This window comes from Onychomys torridus, chromosome 7, assembly GCF_903995425.1.
Source record: "Onychomys torridus chromosome 7, mOncTor1.1, whole genome shotgun sequence".
Lineage (NCBI taxonomy): Eukaryota > Metazoa > Chordata > Mammalia > Rodentia > Cricetidae > Onychomys > Onychomys torridus.
Genome location: NC_050449.1, coordinates 58423383 through 58451212, shown reverse-complemented (window position 1 = coordinate 58451212; position 27830 = coordinate 58423383). Strand labels below are relative to the sequence as shown.

The following is a 27830-nucleotide window of genomic DNA, read 5'->3' as shown; positions in this document are numbered from 1 at the left end:
ATGGGGAAACTGCTCAGGATGGGGACACAGGAGAGGCGGTTATCCCGACGACCAAAGAGGCTTCATTGGAGTCGCCTCTTTTTCCTCCTGGGAATGTTGATCATCGGTTCCACCTATCAGCACCTGAGGAGACCCCAGAACTCCCCCTCAATGTGGACAAAAGTTTCTTCCCAGCAGCCTATTAAGTTGGCCAGCAGGGACCTCCCCAGTGATGAGATGATAGTGGTGGGCAGTGACCCTCCAGAGGCTAGTTCTGAAGTGGATGGTGAGATGCTGGTACCCCAAAACACAGTGATCAGGGATGAAGCAACACCTCGCATAACAATGGAGGACACCCCTAGTCCACCCAGAACAACCAAGATCACCCCAATGTCACCCAAGAATAATTACAACCCTATAGCAGCCGGCAAAGAAAGAGAAATGGAAAACACCCCCCTTACACCCAGCAGGCCCTCATACCACTTCATCTCAATGTCAGGCAGAGAAAGAATAAGAAACTATACCCCAATACCCAGGGGAGAAAGGAGGAACTCCATCCCAACTCACTCTAGGGAAAAGAGAAGGAAGTATACCTCATCCCCAGCAGGTGCACCATCTGATACCACCCCCACAACCACAGAGAAAGACAGCAAAACAATGGCAACCTACAGGCTGTTGGAGACCAGACCTCCCGAAGGAACAGCGGAAGAAACTACAGCAGCTTCTTTCAAGAGAGTGGTTCCAAACACCCCAACTTTCTTAACACCTGAAGTAGAAGCAAGCCTCTTAACTTCTCCAAGTTTGGTGGAAGAGAACACCCTGGGCAGTCCTAGAAGAGAGGAACAAAACAGCTCTACCAGTCCCCAGGGAGCAGTCCCCCAGCACACCCCAGCCACATCTGAGGAGCAAGTGAGAGTGAACACCAGGGTGGGTCGCACCCCAGCAACCATCCACGCATCCACTGTTGCCTGGAGAACTAGCAACCCCTTGTCCAGAACCAGTGTACCGACCACTAGAATTGCCTCAGCCACCAACAGGGAGCTGGCAAAGAGACCTCCCACAGCACACAGTGCCCCAGTAACTCCCAAAGTTAAGGCAACCCTGACCACACAGGTCCACCGCTGTGTGGTTGTGGAGCCAGCCCCAGCTGTACCCATGACCTCATCTCCAAGCATGACAAATATCCTGTTCCCAGAGGCACCCAGTTCCAGTCCCTCAACTTTACCACCTGGCTGGCCAAACCTCCACCACAAGGCAGAGTACCCCCCAGACCTGTTCAGTGTGGAGGATCGGCGGCAGGGCTGGGTGGCCCTGCACATCTTCGGCATGATGTACGTGTTTGTGGCCTTGGCCATTGTGTGTGATGAGTACTTCGTCCCAGCCCTGGGAGTTATCACAGACAAGCTGCAGATCTCTGAGGATGTGGCAGGAGCCACATTCATGGCTGCCGGAGGCTCAGCCCCTGAGCTCTTCACCTCTCTCATTGGTGTCTTTATCTCCCACAGCAATGTGGGTATCGGGACCATTGTGGGCTCTGCTGTGTTCAACATCCTTTTTGTCATTGGCACCTGTGCCCTTTTCTCCCGGGAGATCCTCAATCTCACCTGGTGGCCCTTGTTCCGTGATGTCTCTTTCTACATCCTTGACTTGTCCATGCTCATTCTCTTCTTCCTGGATAGTCTGATTGCCTGGTGGGAGAGTCTGCTGCTGCTGCTGGCCTACGCCCTCTATGTGTTCACCATGAAGTGGAACAAGCAGATTGAGCTTTGGGTGAAAGAGCAGCTCAGCAGGAGGCCAGTAGCCAAGGTCATGGCCCTGGGGGACCTCAGCAAGGTAAGGCAGTCTGGCTCCAGCTTTCCCAGGCCTCTTGGGTCTGAAAGGACAGCGGGGAAGCTAAGAACTAAATCGTAGAAAGAGCACGATTGTAAGAGGGAGCTGCTGGATTCCCCTGGCAGTCCGTTCATTATAGCATGCCTAAGCTCTGTAATCAGCAAGTGTGACCGTCTGTTCCTCTTCCCCAGTCATCCTCTACACTGGTTGTGACTGTGATCCTTATTTTCAAGAAAGAAATCGAAGCAGGGAGAGAAGTTAGAACATTCATCCAGGGTCACACAGCAGGCAGTGGAGTCGGGGTTTGAACCCAGATTGGCCTGATTGGACGTGTGGGAATGCCATTTGAGTTAGCTTTGGAGAAAGAAGAGATACCAGGCAGGGTGTGGGGGGATGGGGAATGATAATCTCTTTCATGTACATTGAGTTCAGAGTTTAGGCAGCGACATCATTTTCAAGTGTGGTTGTTCACAGGCTGGAGTTGGAGAAGAGTGTGACTTAGATGGGATCTGGGGAAGGAGATATTCCCCCCTTGATGTTGGAGGTGAGGAGAGCTCCACTAGCTGACAAGCCAGCCCTCAGGCATGGCCCTCCTCACTTAGTGTCTACTGGAGGCCTGATATGGCCATGCTGATCCTGGAGCTTTTCTGCCCCTATGAGAGGCTTTCCTGCTTAAATTCACTGGATGATTCAGTGCCTTGATTGGGGGGGAGGTCATCTCTGAAAGCAAATCCCAATTAGGGACCCCTTTCTTTCCTATTCCTGGAGGGAGAGCTTAGGTAAAGATTGGCTCATAGCCTGTCTCTCTGGTCTCAGAGAGGCTGTTAGTGGGAGCAGAATTTTGCGTGCAAAGAGCATAGGATTTAGCTACTTAATCCCGAGGAGTTTTGATGAGTGGGCAGGCCGGCTACCAGTCTCAGCAACAGGAGGCAAGAGATTAAATTGCTTCCTTTAGAATTTTTGAAATAACACAGTGTTCTGGTCAGACCATCGAAACAAGAGCCAGCCCCTGAGTTCTAATCCAATGCTCCTTTTCAGTTAATGGCATAACCTGGATGGGTCTCTTCTGGACCCTTTCCCAGTCTCTAGTGGAAATGACAGTCCAGTTTATCACCAAAAGGTCCTGCCTAACTCCGACTTTTATGATGATGTCTGAGTCCAAATGAGTTCAGTTCTGGTGGGACTCAGCACAGTGGTTATTTGTCTGACCTGGGCAACCATTTACCATTTACCCAAGGCACAGACAGGAGCACAGGGCTGCTCAGGGTCACATGGCTGGCTGGGGTCATAATCACCACAGTTTCCTGCCAGGCTGTTGCTCTGAAGCCACAGGCTTAGAGAGAGGGTGACTCTATGTTGCAGAATTGAAGCCAAGGAAGCAGGAGCCTCCTAGACCAGGATTCATTCTGGAGCCCTGGCTTCTCTGAGAAAATCCCTGGTGTGTATCAATCAGAATAGCAGTGTTCAAAACCTCTCTGACCCGCCTCCTTGTTCTTTGTAGTAATTCCACTTTCATTGAAACTCAATACATTCTGAAATTTTTGCTGCGCCCGAGTGAGGCCATCAAAGCAAAGCTTACTAAGCAAGTGAAGCAAAGACCCATGAATTTGTCCCACTTAAGAGGCCGTCCAAGGCCGATAGTAGCAGTTCTTTGCCAGTAAGCAGGGGTTGATGCCAACTGTTTTCTTACTCTGTGTTGAAGCTAATTCAGTAGGATTTTTAAAAAAATAATTATTTGTTTTTATTTTATGTGCATTGGTGTTTTGCTGCATATCTGTCTGTGTGAGGGTGTCAGTTCCCTGGAACTGGAGTTACAGACAGTTGTGAGCTGCCATGTGGGTGCTGGGGATGGAACTCGAGTCCTCTGGAAGAGCAGCCAGTGCTCTTAACCACAGAGCCAACTCTCCAGCACCTCAGTGGGGTTTTAATTGACAGTATTGCTAAAGAAAAGTTGAATTACTAACTATACTTGAAGGTAAATCCAACATTATTTAAAATTAGAATGCATACTCTGGACTTGCCTTGAATAATATCCACCATGTAAGAATGGGTATAAGTAATGCAACTATAGCTTTTATATCTATCTATCTATATATCTACATATATATGTTATATATATACGTATATATATGTATATATATGCATTTAGAGTTCCATTCTGGGGTGACCTTTTGGCTACAGAAAGAGCGAACTTCCCTCCTTTGTGTCTGGATTAACTGACCAAGATCTACGATCTGATCAGAGGACATAAGTTGTACTCTATCTCACTGGCAGTGTGAGGAGAAGCCACTGCATTGAATCCTTGAGGCAGTTCTGTGCAAACTCAATCTTTGGACCATGCTGGGTTTCAATTTCTGTGGTTCAATGTTAAGTCTGTGCCTACCCTGCCAAGTGTTTTTCCTTACTTATGAAGTTTTTTTAGAACAACCTCCTCTCCACCCACATCTCCTCACTGGACTGTGGCTCTCCTGGATCAATGGGTCCGTTAGTTAAACATCAGTGGAGAAGTCTGTTAGTTAAACATCAGAGAAAGTGGGTTTCCTTGGTCAGCCATGGCTCTGAAGTGGAGGAAGTCAGAGAGAAGTGGGGCAAGGCAGGCTGGGAGCCAAGGAGCAGAGCTAATGAGGTGAGGTCCTTCAGGCCAGAATATCTTGAGAAGTAGGAGCCAGGCAAGGAGATAAACACAATGGAGAGAGAAAAAAAGAGGTCCTCCTCCTTCCTCTGAGTGACAGCAATATCAACGTCATCGTCGCCACTGAGTGGGGAAGCAATCTGTGTCCCAAACCTGAGCTCAGAGTCTTAGTCTGTGAGTATTTGGCTCGGTCTCTCCAGGAATGCCAACAGTTCAGGGACTCCAGTTTACTGACAGGTAGGAGCCAGAAGGAAACCCATGTTTATGAGGGTCCATTCCACATACAACTGTCTCAACAATTTCTCTCTCTTTCTCTTTTGAGTTTTCAAGACAGGGCTTCTCTGTATAGCCTTGGCTGTCCTGGAACTCACTCTGTAGACCAAGCTGGCCTCAGATTCAGAGAGATCCACTTGCTTCTGCCTCCCGAGTGTTGGGATTGAAAGTGTGCACCATCACTGCCCAGCAACAATTTCTTATTAAATGCTAAAAAAACTAGATTGTAATCTGTATCTTACATATGAGGATATGGGGGCACAGAGTGGGCACTTAATCTGTCCAAAGTCACACAGCCAGTTCAGTGATACTTAGTGATGATAGCGAATCAGTATATATGGGTTTTAACTTAGGTGCCCTGTTAACTACCCCCTGCTCTGTGAGCAAGTCAAGGCAACATCACACTGTTTATTAGTGATTACCTGGAAGAAAAGCAGTGTGGGGAATAAAATTAACTCAAGGAAGCGACCCCTGTGCTGGAGCCCTTGCTGTTCCTGTAGGCCTTCAGTTGCTGTGAAACCAGCTCAGGTGCTGGCAAACTCTGCTAAGGCCAGGCAGTGAAAACCTCCCACTTTGCAAGCCACACCCCCTTCACAGTTCAGTGTCGTCCCTGCAGCTGGAGAGTACAAAGATACCGTGAGTAAGTGGGAGAGGCCACTGGTTCTCCTCTCTCGCCAGAAGAGGCTGCAGCCAGTTTCTGAACTGGGCAATCTTTTCATTTATGAAGGTCACATTCTGTATCTCAAATCAGAATGAAGGAGTTTCTTGGGGGCCATGGTTCTAATAAAATGCATTTAAGATTATTTCCAGAAAAATATATTTAGTCTCTGTCTCTGTCTCTGTCTCTGTCTCTCTCTGTCTCTCTCTCTCTCTCTCTCTCTCTCTCTCTCTCTCTCTCACACATACACACACACACACACACACACACACACACACACTCACTCACTCACAATATTTAGTTTTTAAATCTTTACATCTATTTGTTTTATCTGTCACATGCTTCCACATACCACAGGACATGTGTGGAGGTCCGAGGAGTTGGTTCTCTATCCTGTGGGTCCTAGGAAATAAAGCTCAGGTCATCAGGCTTTACCCTCTGAGCCATCTCAGCAGCCCATAGATAGCATTTTAGAGTGCCTCTTTTGACATTAGCTGAAAATGTCAAAGTTAAAAACACCTAAGGCAACACTGTCAGATTCATATTGGCTGGTGGAAGGTGCCTGTTATGACCCCCCCCCCCCCCCCCCCCCCCCATAAGGCAGTGGGAAATGCTATCCACAACCTCACTTAGCTCTCTTTGAAACTTTATACTGAGTGTTGAAGCTCTCCGTGTATTGTTTCTGGCCCCAGATGACAAATCTCCGGACTTCTTTGTCCATGTATAGTCACAGAGAGCCAACACTCACCAGAGAACCCACTGCCATCCCAGGACCCCTCACCGCACGTGGAGTGAGGATCTTAGCCAGAAGAACCAGCCGTGGACAGACGAGTAGCCCTATGCAGTGCCAATAGCAAACAGGGGCATAAGGATATGAGTCCTTGTGGAGACCTCATCTCTACACTCTGTACCAAAGAATTCTCAGGATGTGAAGTTCTGGGGGAAGCCTGGCACTTGGTCCTGAACACACTGTGGCCTATTTTCTCTCTGGCAGGAATTTTCTCATTCAGCCAGCAAGACTCCACATAGACAAACAGGCATGCCTGTGGAGGCCGGTCTTCCCGTTTCTTGTCAGGGTTGATATTTAGCTTGAAGGGCCATATCAGTGGCCCATATAGCCAGTTGCTTGCTGTAGAGTTGGGAGGCTATGGACAAGAAGCAGCCATCTTGGCTCTTCTTACTTCTGTGGGTCCCACCCATGTTAGGCTCCAGAGAAACCACTGTGCTGCGGAGTGGCCTTCCATTGTTAACTAGTTGTTGGCATCCTTCTAATTGTCAGGAAAAGATGGAAGGAGGTCCCCCCCCCCCGTCTGTCTCTTCCCTTATTATAGCTCACCCTGGCCTCACCCTGGCCTCCAACACTAATCCCAGCAGAATTCTCAGTCTTTGAATCATTTTCCCCCTGGTCCGGGACTGCAGTTTTGTGGAAGAGTGCTTGCCTAACACCGGCCTTTCCTCATATAACTTTTCAGGCTCCCCTACCCGCCAGTGGCAGCAGATGTCATCACAAATGCATGAGAAGCAAATATTAATAGCCCAGCACAAACATCTGCACGAGCCTAGCCCCACGGCTTGTCATTTCCACAGTCGTGTGTGTGTGTGTGTGTGTGTGTGTGTGTGTGTGTGTGTATGAGTGTGTGTGTGTCTGTCTGTCTGCCTGCCTGTCTGTGTCTGTGAGTCTGTGTGTACCTGTAGCTGAGGTGTTACAGGCATTCATACAACACAGTAGCATTTTCTCCTATGGAACTCAATGGGACTATATCAAATTAATATTCATGGTGCTCTACAAAGAATAGCTTGCATTCTAGATCGATCTGCCACCTGAGCTAATTGGGAAAAAAATCCCAACAGGCAACTGTTGAGTGGGGAGGTGTGGATATATGGACAATAAATGAGAGCGACAAGTAGTTAATAAGAGAATTTCAGAGTGAGGAGCACTGTGAGGGAGATGCACGGTGACAGTGTGATGGGGGCCCTTGCTGAGGGGGAGCAGAGGAGGCTGTTTGGGGGAGAAGTCTAAAGAGTGAGCTGCAGAATAGAACTGGGCAAATCCTGGAGGAAGGAAGAGCCCAGGGCTGAAAGAACCTGACACGCCATTGTGGCCAGTGGGTAAGGCAGGGAGAACGGTACAGGGCACCGCCGGGGAGGATGGGGGCCTGGGAATTGGATGCTGAGTTTGGGTTTCTTTTGAGGTACAATAAGGATTAACAGAGTCCTGTGTCAGAGGTCACTCCACAATTGCCGTGTAGAAAATGATTTATAGGTGTGCAGCAACGGAAGCGGGGGGCGGGGGGGGGGCAGCAGCATGTCTGATTAGGAGCTGTTTGGAATACCCAGTGGTCTAGCTGTGTATGTGTGTTTACACACGCATGCACATGCATACAGTAGTCTCAGGTTAGCCACAGGAGATGCCATGTCATGAGTCCCACTGGACATACCTAAAATTTATAACATTTACTTGATGGCCCTTTTCTTTGGCATAGCTTCATTTCTAGCATCATTGTGTTTGTACTTTTGAGCCATTATTAAATAAGATAAGGGTTACTTAATAAAAACACTGTAAAATGAGGACCACCTGATAGCTAAAATAACTCCCAAATGACTGATGGGTGAGTAGCATCCATAACACGGATACACTGAACACAAAGAAGGTCCATGTTTCAGGCAGAAAGGGCAGGGACAGCCTGAGAATGGACCAAGCTCAGAACACTGTGCAATTCAAAAGTTACAATTTGTTTGCTTCTGAAACTCTCCATCCACTAGCTTTGGACCACCACTGAGTGCAGGATACTGACACCAAGGCGGGTGAAGCTGCATCCCACACATATGCACAGTTGTTCGTGGCAGGTGTTCTGGAGAAGTTATCATTTGAACTTAGTGATGAGGAGGGAGGTGGGAGAAGTCAGGGATGGTGCTGAGCTTTTTGGCATGGGTGGAGAGTGAATGGTGGTGCCAGCCACAAAGAAAGAGAAGCCTGGAGGGAAAATTGGTTCAGGAAACTCAGGAGCTCTGCTCTGGAGTGGTGAGTCTGGCAACTTCCCTTACTGCCCAGGAGGTGGGTGCACACTAGAGCCTGAAGATGGAGCGCCAGGTCTGGACATGAAGAATGAATTTGTGAATGACTAACCAATGCTTGGGAGGGTCAAAGCTCTGTGAACAAGAGAGAGAATAGACCCCAAAGGATCCTGTCTTATACTCATGGCCTGTCTTTGTGGGATGCCTGTCAGGTTTGTGATACAGTGACAAATGAAACACACTCCCAGCTTTCCTGGAGCTCAGTCTAATGGAGAAACTAGAGTTGGCTCTTGTGGTACCCGATACTCATAGAGAAGGAGAATATAAAATTACACAAGATTAGGTGTGTAAAGGGAGAGAAGTCCCATAGCCCAAGCTTCATCAGCTGCACAAAAAATTCTCCTGGGTGGGGAAGATGGAGAAGTCGAAATTATAGCATTCTACACATGGTACACAGACACACATGCCAACACTTCCCGTTTCGAGAGCTGATAACCATAGGCATCTATGGCACAGCCCTTCAGACTTCAAGTGAGAGGAGACACCAGGCTGCAGGTTTGGGTGCCATCTGCCCCTACTCTGTCCAGGAGACCAAGGTTCTTGTCTGCTACATTAGCCTTGGTTTACTCAGACAAGGATAGTTCCAAACAGAAAGGAACCATCTTTAAAGGTACTACAGAGGATCAGGAAAGGCCTGGGAGAGCAGGATGCAGGAGTCTGCTCTGAAGCAGTGGGGTCTTGTCATCATGTGTGAGGCCACAGGAACGGGAGCTGTCTGTGAGGAATGAGACTGTAGCTGTGCCAGGCAGAGTGTGGCCACAGTTCCAGCAGCAAGAACATCCGAAGAAGTGTGAGATTCATACCAGGCGCTTAGTATTCAAAAAGAAGTCAAAACACTCCAGCTTCTTTATGTCCATTGCTTGTTGTAGTTGGATTTTTCTTTGGGCGCCAATTCCCAAATAATGACACAGAGACTTCTTATTAATTATAAAATCTCAGCCTTAGCTTAGACTCTCATAACTCACATTAACCCATTTATTATAAACTACGTTCTGTCTTGCGGCTCGTTACCTCATCTGTCTGTACTGCCCATGTTGATTCTTCCAAGTCTGGCTGGCAACTCCACCTTTCTCCTTCCCAGAGGTCTCTGGAAGTCCCACCTAACCTCTTCCTGTCTAGCTATTGACCATTCGGCTCTTTATTGAACTAATCGCAGTGACTCATCTTCACACAGTGTGAAGGAATACTCTGCAACAGCTTGTTGAAATGGTACTTTTGGAGGACTGGAGCTATAGTTCAGTGGTAGAGCACTTGTCTGACATATTTGATCTGTGAGTTTGAACTCCAATGCAGTAAAAACAACAAAATTTGAATGTGGGGAAGCACCAGGAAAGGGCACAGGTTGGGTGTGAAGGTACACACCTGTTATCCCAGCACTTGGGAGGTAGAGGCAGGCAGATCTCTGTGAGTTCCAGGCTAGCCTGGTCTACGGAGCAATCTCTAGGACAGCCAAGGCTACAAAGAGAAACCCTGTCTCAAAAAACAAACAAAACAACACCCCCCCCCTAAGTTTTTTGTAGCACTGCACTATGGACGATCAGGAGGCTGGTTCAGAGGAAGCCCAGCTCTCTCACCAGGGGACAGTGAGGCTTCTAGAACATAGAGGAAGGACACAATGTGATGTGCTTGGAAACTCACTGTGCTGAGGGGGTGGAGGAAACACCTGAAGAGGAATGAATCCAGGCTCACGGACTTTCTGAGTCTGGAGGCCAGAGAGTGGAGGCCAAACTGAGCTAGCTGCCTGAGACCAGGCCCTGCTGCCTCACTGGTGTGGGCAGTGAAGCGGAGGGAAGAATATGCTCACAGCCATTCGTAATTCCAGTTCCAGGGGTTCCTTTTCTGGTCTCTTGAGCACCAGGTCTGCACATAATACAGATACATATACATAGGCAAAACACCCATTCATATTAAATTTTAAAAATTAAAAAAAAGGTTGACATGAAAGTCTGTTGATCTGAGTTTGATTCCTGGAACCCACAAAAAGTGGAAAGAGAGCCAACTCCACAAAGTTGTCCTCTGACTTACACACAGACACACAAACACACAGAGAGATACACACACACACACACACTTACCCTGTCGCATGTGACCCCCCCATCACAAACATGCGTTTGAGCCCCTAAACAAAACAACAATAATAAACAAATGGTAGTAGTTTAAAGCAAGAAAATGGCTGAGAGCTGCGTATTCGTGTAACCTCAGCATTCAAGGTTGGCCAGGGCTATGTAGCAAGATCACACATTCCCCTGTGAAAAGCTTCAAAGCTAGAAGTGCATACGTACTGAGACTGCCCAGGAACACACACAGAAGTATTTTAGCTTGAGTACTCTGAACAGCAGACAGTCATTAGAGTTGTGCACCATGGGGCAAAGGTCAGCCCCTTGGCTCTCTGGGGACAGTCCCCAAAGTAGCATGCCCCCACTTCCTTGCCCATAGAAGACTCAGTGGGAGAAAAGTTGGATCTCATGAACAGTGAGATGGGCGGGACAGTAGAAGCTACGCTGTGTGAAGCTTCTTCTTTCTCAACAAACTCACAGGTGTGACATGAAAAAGTTAGGGGACCTTCTGAAAATGCACAGCTCCGCCTTCACATCCAGTTTGGTCATTTCAGCTGTCTCCTGTGTATGCCCGCCCATTCTTTAACAGCAGGTATCTAGACACTCAAGCCTTCCCCACCTTTCAAAAGCCCTCCCATTCTACCGCCTGCAGGAAGCCTTCCTGGGCCGCACACGGTGCCACACACTGTCTCCGCCTCTTTTGTTGTGACCCGTGCCATGCTTTGCCTTGTATCTGTGTGATTTGTCTCCATTCCTTTCTGAACACAGACTCGCTGTCCTAAATATCTTTTCTCCCTATAACCACCAACACAGGCCCTTATAATAGCTCAGTATAAGAGTGGGTGGCCTGTGGTCAGGTGGTATTTTCTGTATTTTCAGAACTGAGCAGAGAATGAGATTGTTCTGTTTCTGGGTGTGCCTTGCTGGCCAATGTTAGGGAGGCAGAGGGATGTAAAGACAGTCACTGGGCAACTGTTAATAACCTTGGTGCCTAAAGACAGTAGCAGAGGCCACCTGGGGTTGTGTATGCACCCTCCTTACCTTTGTGGGGAGCCGCAGGTCAGGGAAACCAGAGCCAACTACATCACGAGTTCACTGCACGGTAAACAAACAAACAAACAAACAAACAAACAAACAAACACAGAATCTAGTGTCTGGTGGTTTACTTCCATCAGGCACTCTGTAAAGAAGTCTGGGGCAGGAACATCACCACAGATTCAAAGCTACCTGGACTGTATAATGAGTTCTAGGCTAGCCTGGGCTAGCTAGTGCACTCATCTCTAAAATAGATAAATGATTGGATTCTAGTTGAATAGACAGTTCACATATCACCCAAAAGGCAGTTCAAGGCTACAAATGCCACATGAGTCTAATGACTTCATGTTTTTTCATCTTGGGTGTGTAGGGTGGTCTCACTCCTTGGCAGGCAGCCTCACAGCTTCCCAAAGACATAAGTACTTACCTGACCCCAAAGCAAGATTTCAGAATCACAAGATGTGCTACTGCTGTGCAACTTTCAAGGGGAGGGCTGTTTTAGCAGGCAGGAGTGAGGGTAAAGGGGTCATGGAGAAAGTTTTATCCAAGAATCCACCCTGCATTTCCAGAGGAGGAGCAAAGGATTCAGGTTAGCAGAGAGGCACAGAGGAGGCGTCTTCGGTATAGGAAAAGGGCATGGACAGAGAGGAATAGAAACAGATGAGGTGAATCTCTCCATCCACTTAACAAACACACTGCACCTTTACCATGTCTGTTCACACGCAAAGAAATTGGGGGAAACGCTAGGACAGCAAAGAATAAGCATCTGTCAGAGAAGCACAGCAAAGGAAGGTGACATTTAAATGGAGACCTGAAGCATGAGGCGCCAAAGCAGGACAAACAGGAGGAGGAGGAGCCTGGGATGCCCTTTTCAGGCAGGCGACACATCTGAGCCAAAAGGTGGCTGCCATGTTGAGATGTTTTCTGAAGAAAACATCCAGGGTGTTTTGGGTTGCACCGGCAGCTTCCCCAGAGAGAGGGACAGGTAGGGCAGAGTCTCTCCATGACATCTGTGATTCATCTCTTGAACTCTGCTCCCCTTTGCAGCCCAGCGATGGTGCCGTTGAGGAAAACGAGCCACAGGATAACAAGAGGCTGAAGGTGGGTATATGAAGGTCACCCCGTGGAGACATTGCAGGGTCCCATTTTGAGCAGGGTTATTGGTGGGTCTTGGTATGAGTGGGGGACACCTCAGGGTCTCAGCATATGTGTGCACATCAGGGTGCTGTGGTCTCAATGCTGTGGAACCTGGTCCACCCTGGGAGGCTTGGGAGATTCCTGGGAGCTACTTCATAAGGGGGCAGGCTGTGTGGTGAGGGCTTCTTAGTGCCACATGGTGCTAGATTGGGAACTATTTCTTTAACATCACAGCTCACTCTGTCCCGAGTCTCCTGTATAACCTCAGGGTCTTTATCTATAAGGTGCAGTTTGGACTAGAGAAACTCAAGTCATACTTTCCAGTCTCAGCATTGATTGGTAAAAGTTCAATTACTGGTGGCTTTAGCATATCCAGAACTAAGGAACTAGGGGTCAGGGCCGAAGGTTTCTGAAAGAGTAGCCCAAGGCACTGCGTGGAAGGAGTTATGGGGAACTTTGATAGAAGACAGTGGGGAGGGAGGGGGCAGCTCCGAAACTTCCCCTACCCTATCCAAAGAAAATCTCCAAGTCCATTGTAACAGCCACGGCCACTAGGTGGCGGAAGAGTTCAGCTGGAACAGGATGGGGAGGGGGAACAGGGTGTCTCCAGCGGTATTCTTCCAGGATTTCTTGGTGTCACTGTGAACAAGTGTGTGCCACATCTGTGTGCAGTACAGGTGTGTGTACTTCGGTGCCTCTGAAGGTCTCTGAGCACCAGAGTGTAAAGTCAAAATGTGCTCACGATCAGCAGATTGGGCTGCTTGTTTGACTCAATCCCTGCTTGGCCTTGGACATACATCCCTTTGTGTTTTCTTCTTTCCTGTGGATGGAGCTCCTAGAGTTGCTGACCCCTGGGCATGGGGCAATGGAGAACACAGTCAGACACAATGTGTGGACTGTAAAGGGCTGTGCCTGGCGCAGCAGCCTGCCCGTGTGCATGCGGATGAGGGTGTGTCTCTAGAAAGGTTGCTTGTAGTGAGGTGCAAACCTTCCCCTAACATGGTACCCCTGATCCACATGACCTGTTCCCTGTGGAGGCTGTGGGGGATTCATGTAAGGTGCAGAAGGAGGATGGGAGAGGAGGGTGAGAGGGATTTGGAGGTGAAGGAAGCAGGGGCTCAGGGCGAGGGGCACCTTCTCTCTGGTCTCTGTGGGAAGGAGGCAGGTTGGTGAGGAGACCCTCCTGCAGCTCCTTCCCTGCCTGACCTGGGCAGGGCCCCACTGAGGCCTGTGCCGCTCTCCCCTTGCTCAGCTCCCGTCTGTGCTGACCCGAGGGAGCAGCTCGGCCTCACTCCACAACAGCATCATCCGCAGCACCATCTACCACCTCATGCTCCACAGCCTGGACCCCCTGGGGGAAGGTAAGCAAGGCCTCCTTAGACTTGCTGGTCTGCCCCATGTGTGCCTCCCCTCCTGCTACTGGAGAGAATCTGGGACCTGCAAATGGTAGTCAGTGGGCTGGGTTGGGAGGGACAGAGTTGCCAGAAGAGAGGGTGGGGAGTGACAGCTAGTATGGAAGACAGGGCAGAAGAATGACCTGGAGTCACCAAGACAGAGACGCATGGAACATGGTTGCTGGGGTCCTCAAGTAATACTCCACTGTTTCCTAGCCTTGGTGTCTCTGTCTGTAAAGCGAAGGGCCTTATCCGCAGCCAGGACACAATTGCCATGTGGCCTATTTGGATCTGTGTTGGGTCAGATCCAATGTCTCACAGGTTAACTGGCCAGGGATGCTTCAGGGGACACCTCCTCCACAGCACGGGATTCCTCTTTGCTTTGTATTCGGCTCTGGAGTCCTAGGAAGCTTGCCCCCCCCCCCCCCAGGCCAGGAGTCCTAAAGGATGCCCTAGGAGATGTCACAGCGACTTCTAGGGAGCCGAGTGTAGTGGTTAAGGTGCTGAAGTTGAACTTGACAAATAACAGCAGCAGAGGAGAGTCCCATCTTCCACCTTACCAAGTCCCATCTTTGCTCTCTCTACCTCACATATCTCTTACACCCTACTCCTACCTCCCAGGAACTTCCGTGAGCCCCCTTCTTGAAATCCCCCCTTTTCTGGGTCTCTGGTGCAGAACTGATCCCAAGCAGGAGGCCCACCAGGAAAAAGCTAGTTTTGGGCAAAGTCAAGGCATGCAGTTAGGCAGGAGAGCCTGAATTTGGCACAAAAGAATGAGCCCCAGGGAGACCCCTGACTGGCCTTTCTGGTTACGGGACACATTTTAGGATCTCAGACATTCATAAGGCCCTGACTTACCCCTTCAGACACAATACAGGAGTTATGTGTTTAAAAGTATGTTGCACTGGGAAAAGCATTGTTAAGGACGAGGCAGCAAGCCTTGCCAGCGTACATGGGAGAAGCCGCCCCACATGAACAGCACCTCTGAGGGGTGAGAGGCCTGGGGCAGCCTCAGGTCTGAAGTCTGGGGTGGATCTGGCCTGGCTTTCAGAAGGACTCTAAGTCATGCCTAGCCATTCCCAGCAGAACCTAGCCAAGGCCTGAAAACAAAGAATTTCTCCTGAATGGGCTGTGGGCCTCCCAGACCCGGCCCCCTTGTGAGCATCAGCTGCCAGCTGGCCTACTTGTCCTAACAGGATTATGGGGTGTTCAGGCCAGGCTGAGGTCACAGGAGATTGGCACTAAGGAGATGATCCAGCCATGCTGGGTGGGGAGAGGGCACTCCAGGGGACAGTGACAGGGAGACCCGGTATATGGACTGTGGGTGTGGTAAACCAGGGGCCACTCTTGATGTAAATAACTGCAGATGTGTCCTGGGGTGCAATCCTGCTCAGACCTGGACTCTGGGCATTTGCCAGCACCTCCACCCAGGAGGGGCTAGGTCCTCCCAGGCCTTATGTTCCCAAGCCATCCCAGATGTCCATTGCCCTGGCAGTTTCCAGATGGCCATCCAGATGTTTCCACCCTTCCCAGGTGGAGCTTCTCAGATCCAGCTTTCTCCACAGGAGATGTTCCCTGTCCTCTGAACTCTCACTTCCCCAGGGTGGTGGCTTTCCCCATCAGGTCCCATGCTTCTCTTGTGCTCCAGTCAGATGGGTGTGTGTGAGAGCAGCAATGGAGAAGATATCCCACAGTGACCTGGGAAATGAGAGGCCAGGGTGAGTGATGAGGGTTGTGAGTCCCTCCAGCCAGCAGTCAGCTGATGTGCCAGGGCCAGGATGGGGATTCCAGGATGCCCTCCGTCGTTGATGGCAATTCTCTTTAATCAGGGTGCTATAGCTCTTGATTAGTGCCTAGAGATCCTTGGGCATTCTGGATCGAGGAGACAGGGTTGTTCTGAAGTCCTGAACACTCCAGGAAGATCAGCTGGGTGCCAACACACCTTGAGGACCAGAGGGGCCATAGCTGTGACTCTGCAAATGGCACTCACTGCCAAGGCAGCAGCAGCTGAACAAGCCTGAGGGTTTAGGCCACAGGTGGAGGGAGGAAATGCCGGGACTGGTTTTCTATTTGCTGCCTATCCTGGATGCGGGCAGAGGCTTCATTCGGTCCAGCTTCCCAGACTACTTGCTGATTAGCATCCTTGCACTCTGACTGCACCCCCTCCCCATTATATGATCTCCAGGGTCTCTCCACTCAGACCCTCTGGAATGCTGGGCATTTTCACCACAGAACTGTTTCCTGGGTGGAAAGCTGCTGGCCACTATCAGCTCACCATCATCCTCGTTACAGCGGAAAAGTAACACAGTGACATCTAGGGGCTGTTTTAAATACAGTCATGCAGAAATTCATGGACCATCTACAAGTACAACTCTGGAAGGCTTTACAGACATAGGGTCTGAGGGATGGACAGGTCAAGAAATCAGCCAGCTGGGCCATCCCTATAGTGCCCTGGTCAAGCTCAGATTCCCACCCAGGTCCTCAGGCTCCAGCGCGAGTTTCTGATGGTATGGGGGCAGCACTCCTATCTCCTGTCCTCAAGTCGGTGCTCTGGGTGTGTCACGGTGTTATCATGTGCAGAAGACACTCAGACTTCCCAAGTAACCTGATGTTCATGGAGAGAGCTAGCCTGCATTCAGAACAGAAACCATGTGGCCCTTACTTCAGGCACCCATTTGCACCATTGTCCTGCCTGCCTCTGAGCCACACAGGTGACAGTGCAAGGGGGCGGGGTAGGGTTTGGGGGGGGGGGGTAGGGAGGGCACTTAAGCTCCTGCTTCTCGGTCCATCCCTTTTTCTTCTCTACGTCAAAGTTACTCAAGTGAAGTCCTTTGCGGGTCGCCTGGCACAGTCATGTAGGGAGAGAGGTGGCCTGCCTGTTCTTTTTCTTCCCTGGAAATCAGGGCAGCTGTTCTGTGCCTGCCACAGTCTCCAGTAAAAGCTCTCCCAGTAACACGTGACACCCACTTGGAATCTCGGTGTCTGGGGTCAAGAATATGACTGAAGCTGGACCCCTTCCCCCTTCTGCAGGAAAGGGAAGGCTCCTGGGCGGCATGCACCTGGAGCGGCAGGCACAGGATGCGCTGCCCTGTCTTCTAGTAGATTTGTCAAGAGTAAGCTGCAAGGGACCTTCCAGATCATCTCGCCCAAGAATGGCAAAAATGGCCTCACTGCCATCATTTCTCTGCTCCCTGCCCATCATGGACATCACTGACTGATCCTGGCTGGGACTCTCCTACCAAGTTTGGGTCAGATGCCTCAAATGAGCCATCACTTGAGGTCACGAAGGAAATGCATCCTGCAGGCTGGTCCCCAATCCAGCCACATGTTTATCGGAGAGGAAACAGGAAGAGCAACTCACCCTAGGTCATAGCCAGTCAGTGACGGTGGGACTTAGACGAGTTACAAACCGGGCACCAGGTGTAGACCTCGAGAGCTCAGACACAGACACCACAGGCCAAGGCCAGCCTTCCCTGCCCTGACACTGCCAGGCTGTGCAGGGTCCTGACTGGACACTGAGGTCCCAGATAAGATGTCTTCCTTTCTCCTTCGCAGCCCGCCCCTCCAAGGACAAGCAGGAGAGTTTGAATCAGGAGGCCAGAGCCCACCCCCAGACCAAAACAGAGGGCAATCCAGACGGTGAGAGGATGGCCAGAGTGGCCGTCGGCCAGTTTTCCCCTGCCCCACTTCCTGTCGCAGCCAGCGTAGAGCAGACACTGAGGCACGCGTCAGTCAGTGTCGCTGGGGCTCTGCCTGCAGTGATGTTTTTCTGCCCCTGGCTCCCAGTAGCTTCCTCCTTGCTGGGCAAGGGAGGCCAAGGGAGCACTTAGCTCCCACGTCTAATTTCTTAAACCTCACCCCAGGTGAGACGCGCTTCCTGTGACTTCTGCACAGGATGTTGTTGCTAGTGAGTGGTCTGAAATGAGCAACACTGCTGAGGGACACAGCGACAGAAGCCTAGCATCTGTCGGCAGCTATGACTAAGGAAGTTGGTCAGGAACTGCCTCATGGGCTCTGCACACCAGGTTTACCTGGCTTACTTAGCAACCCACAGACGGAGCCATGTAGCAGCCATCTTTTCCATTCCACAGCCAAGGAAACCGGGGTTCAGAGAGATCAAGCGAACTGCCCGAAGCCACACAGCCAAGAGGTTGTTAGCTTATAGCTAACCTGAGCATTTCAGATTCTCCAAGGCCCCCTTCTCTGCAGTTGTGATCCATGGCCTCAAAGCAGTTGGCCTTTGAACTCAGTGGGATCCTTTTCAAAGGACCAGCCGCTCTCCCGGCTCCATTTACCCAAGTAGTTCCGGCATCCCTGGCGCAATTCCAGGAAACGCCTGTAAACACAGAGGGATGCTTCCCAGATGTGCTCTTGTCCATAGCGTATTCAAGGGACAGAGTAAGCACCGCTCCCAGTTCCCAAACAAGTCTCCTTAGCCCCTCATGCCAAATGCCGCCCCCCCCCCCCCACCCCCCTAGTCTCTCCTGCCTTTCTCTGCCGCTGCTCCCAGAACCTGCTCTGTTCTCACCTAACCCGTGTTTGTCCTTTAAGAGGAGGAGCCAGCCGAGCTCCCTGCGGTCACGGTCACTCCAGCCCCTGCTCCAGGCGCCAAGGGAGATCAGGAGGAGGAGGATCCAGGCTGCCAGGTAGGCGCCCAGCCTCTGCACAGCTGGAGGGATTTCAGAGGCCAAGGAAGGGCTTTCTGGCCAAAATACTTCCTACTTGAAGGCCTGAAATCCCATTTAGGTTTATCCCTGTGGGATGAACTATGCCCCTTCTCTGAAATCATTTGAAAAATGCTCACACTTTCCAAACCCAGAAAGCTCATGGCAACACCCCAGCATGAGATCATATATATGTATGGATATGTATGCACAATCACATGCTGTAAGAACATAAGAAATTATTAGTGTGTCAGCAAAGCAACCAGAGACTGAGACCAGGCTGTCCCAGACCACCAGTGGCTTGAAACGCAGTAAGAGAAGAGGGATGCTGGGTGAGAGGCTCTGGCTTGACCTGAGGCCCTTCGTTGCTGTTGTACCCGCCTGGTCCATAGCCTGCTTTGCCTTGAGAGCCTCTTCTTCCATTATTCTTAGATCAAGTGGAATTCGTCTCCACACTTTTCTACTATGGGTCTTGCTTCTAGAGTTCCCTTTCCCTACAGTCCCCCTCCCTCCATCCCCAGATAGCCTTGTCTGGCTTGGTATGGGTAGAAAGCTCCCTTGCCAATGAGGCTTCCCTGATACACCAGAATCCAAATGCCCATGGGACTCTGTATCTGACTCGTGGCTCCCACAACTGCCTTCTTGTTTTCTGAGCTTCTTCTAGTGAGGTTCCTGAGGACAGGACCCAAGTCTGAGCCATCTCAACCTCCACATCAAGGGAACTATCCTGCCTGGCACATGCTTCGCTCAATACAGCTTGAGTGATTGGCAGGAAACAGATGTTTAGCTGCGCATACCAGCCATGCTCTTCCTAATCAGCACCCAGAAGCACACTTTTTGCTCATCTACAGTTCAGCAATTTTGGGACTCAGTCTCTGAGGTGTCTCCCTTCTAGTATGGGAGCACCAAGCAGGCCCATTATGGCCAGCTCATGTGAAAAGGAACAAGAGAGTGTAGAGGCATCTATTGCTGAGCCTCATGAGGAGTTGGGGAGAGGCCCAAGAAGGTCCCTATTCGCTGCCCTTCCTCCCTGCTTTCCCTGTGTGCAGACTTTATGACTGGCTTCAACCCTAAACTACCAGCCCAGGCCTAGTCCACAGGGACCAACCAGGCACCAGTTCCTAGTCTTAGAATCTGTTCATCTTAAGGCACAGGTCAGGGATCTAGTGCAAAACCAGGCCCTAGGAAAGATGGGGTGCCTTCACTGCAACACACAAGGGAACTGCTGTTCACCTGGGCTATTAGGCATCTCTCTCTCTCTCTCTCTCTCTCTCTCTCTCTCTCTCTCTCTCTCTCTCTCCCTGGCTGTCCTGGAACTTTCTCCATAGATCAGGCTAACCTCAAACTCAAAGACCCACTTGCCTCTGCCTCCCAAGTGCAGGGATTAAAGACATGTGCCACCTAGCCTGGCCTAGGCATGCATTCTAATAAGTTCCCCAAGGCAACAATTTTGGGAGCCAGGGAAGGTGGTATGGCTAGGTGGTCTCATACCTAATGACTTAAATGAACTGTCATCTCCAGGAAGCCTGCTCCTGTGATGGGGCCAGAGGAGGGAGGCAGGAATGACTTTAGACAAATCTTCTTATTCTTCATTCCTAAATCAAAGCCCAGGCATCCCTGGGTAGTAACCCTTTGCTTCTTCATCTTCTCCTCAACTCTGGTTGACTATTAGGATAAAATGGGAAAACTTTAAAATGTTGTTCTCTGCCTACTCATTGAGTCAACATCCCAAGGGCAGCTCCTCCAGCATCCTGGCTTAAGAAATTTCCAGTCAGGCCAGGCATGATGGAGCATGCATTTAATCCCAACACTCAAGAGGCAAAGGCAAGCAGATCTCTATGAGTTCGAGGCCACTCTGATCTTCATAGCGAGTTCCATGCCAGCCACGGCTACACAGGAGACCCTGTCTCAAAAAACTGGGGGGAAAATGGATGTTTCCAGGTTGAGAATCACTGAGTGTCCTTTGAGGTTTACTATGACATGTTTCCAGGTTGAGAATCACTGAGTGTCCTTTGAGGGTTACTATGACATGTTTCCAGGTTGAGAATCACTGAGTGTCCTTTGAGGGTTACTATGACATGTTTCCAGGTTGAGAATCACTGAGTGTCCTTTGAGGGTTACTATGACATTTGTTACAAGTGCCAGGTTTACTCCTTAAGCACAAGGGTCTTTGCTCAAGGGAATAGACTACCATGTTACCCATTGGTTTCAGATCTAATTGGACCATCAGAACTAGCAGTTTCTAAACTGCTACATCAAAGCTCTGCAGATGAATACTCTAAAACAATGATCACGTGAACTGTGGACGATTGCTTTCATCTCAGAGCTTCTAAGTCAGCTGGTATAAGTTGAGATAGGAAATCTGCATTTCTAATAACATTCTCCAAGATAACAATTTTGGAAGCCAGGAGCTCCTTTAGCCCTGGAATGTTAGTGGTCAAGAGGCCAAGAATTGAACTACAGCTGTTCAAGTCCCAGTACCATCACATACAAACTGTGGACAATGGGCAAGTTAACCCCTCTCTACTCTAGTTTCCACACCAGTGGTCAGATGGGTACAAGTCTATAACTGATGGGTCCATGAAATACAGCGACTGCTATTACTATGAAGTCATTCACTATTGCACTTGACCTATGAGAATGTGCAACAAATAGGTGTATTATCATCATCTTATACATTCGACATAAGAGTTCAGGAGTTTAGTGGACTGAGCAAGGTGTTCTGACGAAGCATATCAAGCCATGTTAGGCAACATGCAAAGAAGCCTAGTACACAAGACAAGAGAGGAGATAGTCTTGTTCCAGTGTGTGTAGGCTCTGTGTTAAGTTTTGGATGACCCACTCATGGTATGGCTAATTAGCACAAGTTCATCTAACTGTGGCAGGCTCTATGCCGTAGCATGCTGGATGCTGGAGAACCCAGGAACCTTCAACTCATGAAGGGGCTGTCCCATGGAAGAGTACTTAGTCTTGTTCCATATGTCTCCAAAGAGTAAAACTGTGTGTAGTCATGGGGCTTTGATACAAATATTGACTTCAAACCAGCCAATGCAGTTCAGGGACCAAATGCAATGGGGACGACTGCTGGGCAGGATGTTGTGATGCGAAGTTTGCTGCGTCTTTGCACCAGCTTTGCCCTCTGAATGTTAACTCTTCAGATGCTCTCTGACAACAAAACCAAACCAGGGAGCAATGGGGTACAAACCAGGCAGGGCTGTTAGCTCACAGTAATCTGTTGTCTTTGGATTGCAGGAAGATGTGGGTGAGGCTGAACACACAGGAGATATGACACGTGAAGAGGGGGAAACTGAGGCACAAGGAAAAGAAGATGAAGAAGGGGAAACTGAGGCAGAAGGAAAAGATGAGCAAGAAGGGGAAACTGAGGCAGAAGGAAAAGATGAGCAAGAAGGGGAAACCGAGGCAGAAGGAAAAGTTGTTGAACTTGAAGGAGAAACTGAGGCAGAAGGAAAAGCTGTTGAACTTGAAGGAGAAACTGAGGCAGAAGGAAAAGATGAGCAAAGAGGGGAAACTGAGGCAGAAGGAAAAGTTGTTGAACTTGAAGGAGAAACCAAGGCAGAAGGAAAAGAAGATGAACACGAAGGGGAAACTGAGGCAGAAGGAAAAGAAGATGAACATGAAGGGGAAACTGAGGCAGAAGGAAAAGAAGATGAACACGAAGGGGAAACCGAGGCAGAAGGAAAAGAAGATGAACACGAAGGGGAAACTGAGGCAGAAGGAAAAGAAGATGAACACGAAGGGGAAACCGAGGCAGAAGGAAAAGAAGATGAACACGAAGGGGAAACTGAGGCAGAAGGAAAAGAAGATGAACACGAAGGGGAAACCGAGGCAGAAGGAAAAGAAGATGAACACGAAGGGGAAACTGAGGCAGAAGGAAAAGAAGATGAACACGAAGGGGAAACCGAGGCAGAAGGAAAAGAAGATGAACACGAAGGGGAAACCGAGGCAGAAGGACAAGAAGATGAACAAGAAGGGGAAGGTGGAATCCGAGCTGACGACACTGAGGTAACAGCTGGTGAAGGTGAGACAGAAGTGGATGCTGAGAATCAGTGTGAGACCACCCAAGGCGAGAGAGGTGCAGATGGTGGAGGGGGAAGTGATGGAGGGGACAGTGGAGAAGAGGAAGATGATGAAGAGGAGGAGGAGGACGACGACGAGGAGGAAGAGGAGGAGGAGAGCGAGGAGCCTCTGTCCTTAGAATGGCCTGAAAGCAGGCAGAAGCAAGCCATTTACCTCTTCCTCCTGCCCATTGTCTTCCCGCTGTGGCTGACAGTGCCCGATGTCCGGAGGCAGGTGAGAGGACCCAGCTGTGCCTCAGGCTGCCATCCTGAGATTGGGTAGCAGGCCTTTAGGAACTGGGAAGAAGGCTGGGAAATGTAGCTAGGTAGACTTCACCCGTGAGGATGTGGGGAGGGGCTGTAGCTCTGCAGGGGACCATGTGTCATACCTCTGATTCAGGAGCCAGAGACCACAGGTGTGCCTTGTGTGTGTCACCGTGAGCTGTGTGAACCAGTCCATCCTTGATTACAATCTCAGCATTCTGGCCTTAGTTTGGGGACCACATCCTTGTACCCATCCACAGTTCACAGAGATATTCTGAAAACCCAGGGTGGTAATTGCTAGTTCTCCACACTCATTCTCTGTGTGTAGGGAAGAGTCTAATACATTTCACCTAAAGTCCAGAGAGGAGTCCAGTCCAGAGGGCTAGGGGAAGGCACAAAAGCCAAACTCAAGAATTTAGCTGGGTCTGATTCTAGAGCAAGCCCACAGCTCTCTCGAGCCTGGTTCTGCTGAATGCCTGCTAGACAAGTCAGGCTCCCCTGCATCTCCTTACCCATTGGCTCTAGGGGCTCTCTGGGGAAAGGGCCACAGCTTCATGCAGACCGCTCCTGATCTCCCTCATTATTACCCATCCACTAGGCCTCATCACATTCTGGAGTTTCCTCAGAGAGGGGGCCAAAGACCAGTAGCTTCTGTAACTTTTTTCTCGTCCCTTTCTATCTCCAACAGGAGTCCAGGAAGTTTTTCGTCATCACCTTCCTGGGATCCATCATCTGGATAGCCATGTTCTCATACCTCATGGTGTGGTGGGCTCACCAGGTGAGTGGACAGTAGCCCAGTCTCCCAGCAGCAGGTCCTAGTGTTTGCTGCTTAAGACGCCATTTCCAGTGTCCAGACTACCAAGATCCAGTGCACCTGTGGTTTTCTTGCTGTTTGTAAAGCCTTCAAAGTTGCCATTTATTCCATCAATCATTTCCCAAGTGTGGCTTTCCTATCTTAACTTGTATCCAGCTGTTTCATGGCTCAGGAAGCCCTTCACATCCAGATTCCAATGGACCAGACTGGCCTGACCCCTCAAAACTGGTGAAATCCCTTCCCTCACTGAGCTGACTTAGTTGGGTCTGCTCGCTGGCATTGTACCAGTGTCTGCCCGAGCACCATGAGATTTTGTGTTCTGCCCAGAACAGCACTTATCCCAGAGTCCTGACTGTAAGCTTTTCTCTAGGCTAAACATACAGGCAGTACTGCCCAAACTTCTGTCTGCAGCCTGGCTTAGCTCCCATTACACAGGTCACATGTCCAGAAATGAAGTGTTGACAGAGCGGACTGTTGGAGGGGCGGTTCTCTGGGCATGCAGAGTTGTCACAGTTGGAAGGACAGACCTGGTATCATTAGAACTTTAGCATGGTCAGTGCAAAGCTGTGTGGTTCCCTGGAGCCTGGAGCTGGGGCCTGCCTTTCTCCGGCCCCATCTGCATCCCTCTCTTGCAGAGGGCATGTGCAGACCTCAGTGCTTATCTTGTCAAGTAGTGTCCACTGGTGCTGAGAACTCAGATTTTCCACCTGCTGTTGCCATGGTTCTTCATCACTGTTGCTGTTTTACCAGGTTGGTGAAACCATTGGGATTTCGGAAGAGATTATGGGTTTGACCATCCTAGCAGCAGGCACTTCCATTCCTGACCTCATCACCAGTGTGATCGTTGCCCGGAAAGGCCTGGGAGACATGGCTGTGTCAAGCTCAGTGGGCAGTAACATATTTGATATCACGGTGGGGTGAGTGGCAACATTCCTTTCTAAGGTATATTCAGAATAACTGGAAACTGCATTGGCTCAGTCGGCTGGTTTTCTTCTTCATTCATTATGGATGCAACAAAAGGACGTTTGTATGGTTTGTCCTTATGAGGCAACGAAACATCCTCCCTTCCTTCACCATAGCCTGAAATGTAACTGACTGGAACTTACAGATGGACTGAGAAGTGTGGTCCACTCATCCCATTTCCCAATACAATAAACTACTGCCCTTCAAGGAGGTAAAGAAGGGCTGGAAGGAGCTGTTCCAATTCTTCTTCGTGTCTGGGTTCCTGCTAGCTCAGAGGCTGTACATAGCCGTTTGTATAAACAAGAACTACCCACCCTCCTGTTTAATGCCCGCTCCTGGCCCTGCTCTCCGAGGGTTGTCAGAGTACATGGCCCCTTTCATTGCCCTGGTCATGTCTTGGATTTGGTTATTTTGATTGGTTGTGTATGTGGATGTTAGGGAGGGGTAGTGGGTGGGCATCAGGACAATCTAATCGCTAAAGAAAATGTATTCTGAGGTAGTTCTTAATCATAGAGAAATTCATCACACTTTGACTATGGTTAAGCCTATATAAGTCACTAAACTTTCAGGGGTGGGGGTGGGATGGGACTCAGACCCAGGACACTTTTTCATTGTTTTTTTTTTTTTTGGGATGGGGTCTTACTTCCCCAGGCTAGACTCAAACTGAGGATCCTCCTGCCTCAGTGCTAACATGCCCAGCTCCAAGTACTTGTTTTAACCTAGCTTCTCCACAATAAGTCTTGAACCCTTTGCTAAGTAATTTTGTTTCCCTAACCTGCGCTTCCTCATCAGTAAACTGAGGTTAATAATTTCTGCTTCACTTCATCTTGTGTGAGAAATAAGAACTCTGAAAATGGGCTGGAGAGATGGCTCAGGGGTTAAGCATGCTGACTCTTCTTCCAGAGGACCTGAGTTCAATTCTCAGCACCCACATGGCAGCTTATACCTGTCTGACACTTCAGTTTCAGAGGACCCTGACACCCATGGCAAAAACAGAAATGCACATAAAAATAAAAAATAAAATACATTAAAAAAAAAAAAAAACTCTGAAAACATTGAAACACTAACCAAGCACCTGGGGCTTCATGGTTTTCTTTTGCAGCTTGCCTGTACCCTGGCTCCTCTTCTCTCTCATCAACACACTGCAGCCTGTTCCAGTCAGCAGCAATGGCCTGTTCTGTGCAATTGTCTTGCTGTTTCTTATGCTCCTGTTTGTGATCTTCTCGATTGCATCATGCAAATGGAGAATGAACAAGATCCTGGGCTTCACAATGTTCCTTCTTTACTTTGTATTCTTGGTAATCAGTGTGATGTTAGAAGATCGAATCATATCCTGTCCTGTATCTGTCTGATTCAGTCACTGATGCTCAAGATGGACACAGACCAGAAGACCATGCCAGAAGCTACTGTCCCTCTTGCCACACCAGTCAAAGAATGGACATGATTGAGAATGCAAACCGGACAGCCTAGACTGTCTGAAGTGACTGTCATTGTGACTGAGACTTCTCTTTGTAAACACCTGCGTTCCTGGTGGACCAGTAACATTACATTGAAAGGGAGAGTTCCTATCACTCGGGCCTGCGACTCTCACAAAATCGGCAGGTGGACCCCTGTAGCCAGTGGGCTTTCCAAATGAGACCTGGGTTAAGACTGGGATGGCAGAAATACAACAAGCACCCTTGCCCATAATTCCCTGGTCACTCTTGAAGAGCTTCTGGCTGAGGGGTGTAGGTGTCAAAGGCTTGCTGTCCCAGCCACAGCCCCAAACACATACTGCCATGTGCTATTCCTCTTGGTGCAAATGTGAAGTACATCAGGTCTGCAGTCATTGTAAGTTTAGCTAATGAGTTTAAGGGGCTAAGACTATGGAGGGGCAGGAATAAATTTATCACCTTATAGTCCTGTAAGATGCACACCCATGTTTTCTATGTTAAAAGAAGACATCAGTGTTTATTGCTGCATTTCTGAAAAATGAATTTAAAACAGGAAACAGCCTAAGAAATGAAGTGTATAATTTGCCTTGATCTGGAGGCAGAGATTTGAGGAGGAAACCTACTCTTAGGGCTATTTAAAATAGGTCTTACTGGAAAGCCCATGTTTGCTTTGTCTCCATCAGTGGTCTCTTGAAGGATTAGACATTCTGACACAGCTTCCCTGCTGCCCCTCAACACTTTCTTGCTCTGGAGCGACAACCGTCACTAAAGGGATGTATTTGCAGAGAGTACAACCTGGCTTATAAGCGATCTGGGGTTCAGTGCTATGCTTGAATGCCAACGTAGACAGGTCTGCAGAGCAAGAGTAGTCCTGTGTAGAGTTTATCAGTGGAGCTTGAGACAATTTACAAAGGAAAAAAATTCAAAACTGCTTCGCACAATGATGTATAGTGAGAAAGAAAAGAGTATTGCCTGCAATGCAGACCAGGCTGGTCTTGAACTCGCAGAGATCCACTTGCCCCTTCATCCTGAGTGCTGGGATTAAAAGCAGGGCCACTACACCTGGCTGAGTATCTATTTTTAAGGTCACAAAGGACACTAAAAAAAGTTAATGTTCAATGTATTCTATGAAATACCATTGGTTGCTGCTTTTATTAGCACCAAGCTAAGGAGAATGTTAGAAATAAAATCTTCTTATCATTGGGTTCAGAGTACAAGGAGCTTAAGTGTCTCCAGATTATGATGGCAGATTCAGTTTAAGTCATAAACATCGGAATGATGTGGTACCATGTAAGAAGATGGCAGGACAGACATGAAGTAAAAACAATCGGTCATTCTGGTGTTGGGGGGTGGAGGTATTCAAGTATTCATCTTTTCAGATGGGCTGTACTTTTTCAAGATTCCCATTTTTTTGGAAATGACTTGTATTAAATCTCAATGAAAACTGTGGACCCACTTGTATTTTATTTTATACACATGGACGGACTCACCCCATCTTTAGGTCAATGGGTCAGAAAGATCAACGAGAAGACTGGTAAAGAATATG

General features: G+C 49.2%; 1 protein-coding gene across 4 annotated transcripts; it reads left to right on the top strand.

Annotated features, from left to right (window-relative positions):
- On the top strand, positions 1-27233 carry Slc24a1 (solute carrier family 24 member 1). Of its 4 annotated transcripts, none has more exons than XM_036193828.1 (10): positions 1-1812; positions 12587-12640; positions 13929-14037; positions 17626-17709; positions 18622-18716; positions 21987-22026; positions 22321-23045; positions 23763-23852; positions 24639-24805; positions 25954-27233. In XM_036193828.1, the coding sequence occupies exons 1-10, from the start codon at positions 1-3 to the stop codon at positions 26201-26203; spliced, it is 3426 nt and encodes a 1141-aa protein (XP_036049721.1). In that variant the 3' UTR covers positions 26204-27233. The 4 variants fall into 4 exon arrangements, with proteins under 4 accessions (XP_036049721.1, XP_036049722.1, XP_036049723.1 ...); XM_036193829.1 differs by having other exon boundaries at positions 21987-22046; positions 22581-23045; XM_036193830.1 differs by lacking the exon at positions 12587-12640 and having other exon boundaries at positions 21987-22046; positions 22581-23045.
- Positions 27234-27830: the final 597 nt, after the last annotated feature.

Bases quoted from the DNA above. Each gene is read 5' to 3' on its own strand.
- Slc24a1 (XM_036193828.1), top strand. From the start codon at position 1: ATGGGGAAACTGCTCAGGATGGGGACACAGGAGAGGCGGTTATCCCGA. The intron at 17,710-18,621 runs GTGAGAGGATGG...TTGTCCTTTAAG, and splicing joins AACAGAGGGCAATCCAGACG to AGGAGGAGCCAGCCGAGCTC. The intron at 18,717-21,986 runs GTAGGCGCCCAG...TTTGGATTGCAG, and splicing joins AGGAGGATCCAGGCTGCCAG to GAAGATGTGGGTGAGGCTGA.